The sequence below is a fragment of the Phaseolus vulgaris genome, chromosome 11 (assembly GCF_051622355.1).
Source record: "Phaseolus vulgaris cultivar YP4 chromosome 11, ASM5162235v1, whole genome shotgun sequence".
Classification (NCBI taxonomy): Eukaryota; Viridiplantae; Streptophyta; class Magnoliopsida; order Fabales; family Fabaceae; genus Phaseolus; species Phaseolus vulgaris.
The window spans coordinates 14,923,916-14,926,148 of record NC_143508.1 but is presented as its reverse complement, the minus strand read 5'-3'; the positions used below and the strand labels follow the sequence as shown (position 1 = coordinate 14,926,148).

At 45.1% G+C, this 2,233-nt stretch overlaps 1 protein-coding gene across 1 annotated transcript; it reads left to right on the top strand.

The window, feature by feature from the left end:
• The first annotated feature begins 623 nt into the window (after positions 1-623).
• LOC137835090 (uncharacterized) lies at positions 624-1,274 on the top strand. Its single transcript, XM_068643437.2, has one exon. The coding sequence runs from the start codon at positions 624-626 to the stop codon at positions 1,272-1,274; it is 651 nt and encodes a 216-aa protein (XP_068499538.2).
• The last annotated feature ends 959 nt before the right edge of the window (positions 1,275-2,233 follow it).

Genomic DNA, 2,233 nt, shown 5'->3' with positions numbered 1-2,233 from the left:
TGATGATCTTGAACCCCTCAAGAACACACACCACTCGTTGGCAAAAACCACACCAAGAATGTTGATCTTGATCCCTTCAAGAACACACAACACTTCTTATCGCCACTAGTACAAAAATACAATTATAAAAAAAGAAGGGAATAGAATACACCTAGGTAAATCACAAGATCAAAGTTCAGAATACAAGACCCAATCCTATTCCACACTTGAGATGATCCAAAAGCTCTTTGAAAACTGTTTTTGATTGATCTCTCTCACTTTGTTTTTTTGCATAAGATTATAAAACCACCTTTTTATCTTTCAATCAAATGGTTAAAACAATTACAACAAAAAACCAAAAGTTGTTGGAATCATTTAAAAAAAAAAAACCACTTAACTAAATTCTGTTAAGGTTTTCAGAAAAACAATCGGTTGATTTATCGAAATAACCGATTGATTTTTGTTTGACAACAAAGGCAAAGGAAAAGCTTTTCCAAATCAGTTTAAAATCCACTAAGTGTCAAACAACTTGTTGTTTCGAAAGTTCAACCTGTTGAAATTTGTTTAACAACAAAGGCAAAGGCAAAGCTTTTCCAAAACATTAGAGGCCAAGTCACGGGGAATACCAAGCCAAAGACCCTCAGATGGCCGCGTACCTAGAATATGTCCAGGTCTTGAAGGGGTCGTTCAAAGTGTTCGAGCTAGTCCACGTACCCAGAGAACAGAATGCTCGAACTGACTTGCTTGCAAAGCTCGCTAGTTCGGACAAGGGGGGCAGGCAGAGGACGATGATTCAGGAGACCCTGAAGACACCTCAGACTACCACGGAAAATATGGCAGAAGTCCAACAGGTTAGCACATCAGAAGGGATAAGAAGGAGTCATCGGTCGTTAACACAGGAGACGGTGAAAACACCTAGAATAAGCAGGTACCCGGTGGCTGGGGAGGTAGCACCGCAAATTTACCAGGTCAAATCAGGAGAAACCTGGATGATAGCCTACCAACGCTACCTGGCTGATGGAGTACTCCCGCTAGAACCTGCTAAAGCTCAGAAAATCAAGAAAAATTTGATCAAGTACACCCTAATCGATGGGAAGTTGTTTAGGCATGGTTTCACCCATCCTATACTAGTATGTGTAGACGGTGAACAATGCACGCGCATCATGGCAGAGCTACATGAAGGGATATGCGGTAGCCACATCGGTGGCCGATCTCTCTCATCAAAGGCCATTCACGCAGGGTATTACTGGCCAACCACGAGGGAGGATTGCACGAGGTACGCCCAGCGGTGCTAGCAGTGCCAACAACACGCTGATTGGCACAAGGTGCCCCAGAGGAGTTGAGATCGATCTACAGCCCGTGGCCATTTCATACATAGGGGATCGATATTCTGGGACCTTTTCCTTTGGCGGTACGGCAGATGAAGTACCTCGTGGTTTCCATAGAGTATTTCACGAAGTGGATCGAGTCTGAGCCAGTGGCACAAATCGCAGCCCATAAAATCCAGCACTTCGTGTAGAAAAACATAGTGTGCCGCTTCAAAATACCGAAGAGGTTGGTATCTAATAACGGTACCCAGTTTGCAAGCCCGCAATTGGGCAAGCTATGTATAGAGTTAGGAGTAAAACAGGTGTTCGCATCAGTAGAACACCCTAGACGAACGAATAGGTCGAGTCAGCCAACCGAGTCCTGCTCAAAGGTCCGAAGAGAAGGCTAGACAAAGCCAAGGGGACCTGGGCGGAAGAAGTTCCTAAAATTGTGTGGGCCTACCACACTACCCCTCAGTCCACAACCAGGGAAACACCATTTAGCTTGGTATACGGTTCGGACGCTATGATTTCGGTAGAAATCCATGAGGACTCACCGCGTTTCCAGAACTTTGTGGTCGAGGAGTCCAACGAAGAGAGAAAGGTGAACCTGGACTTACAAGATGAAGTGAGGGAGAAAGCAAGGATTAAGGCTGAAGCCTTGAAAAGGGGGGTGGAGTACAAGTACAACTCCAAGCTGAGACCTCGACAGTTCCAGGTTGCCGACCTGGTGATGCGGAAGGCCCACCCGTACCAGTTGGAAAACAATCTATCTCCCAAGTGAACTGACCCTTTCAGAGTAACGGAGGCCCTTGGGAATGGAGCATACAGGCTCAAAACATTAGAGGGTGGCGTGATCCCTCGTACTTTGAACGCGACCAATCTGAAGTTTTATTTTAGTTAAAAACATTTTTGCATTGTACATGTGTAAGAGGGCACTCTTTTTC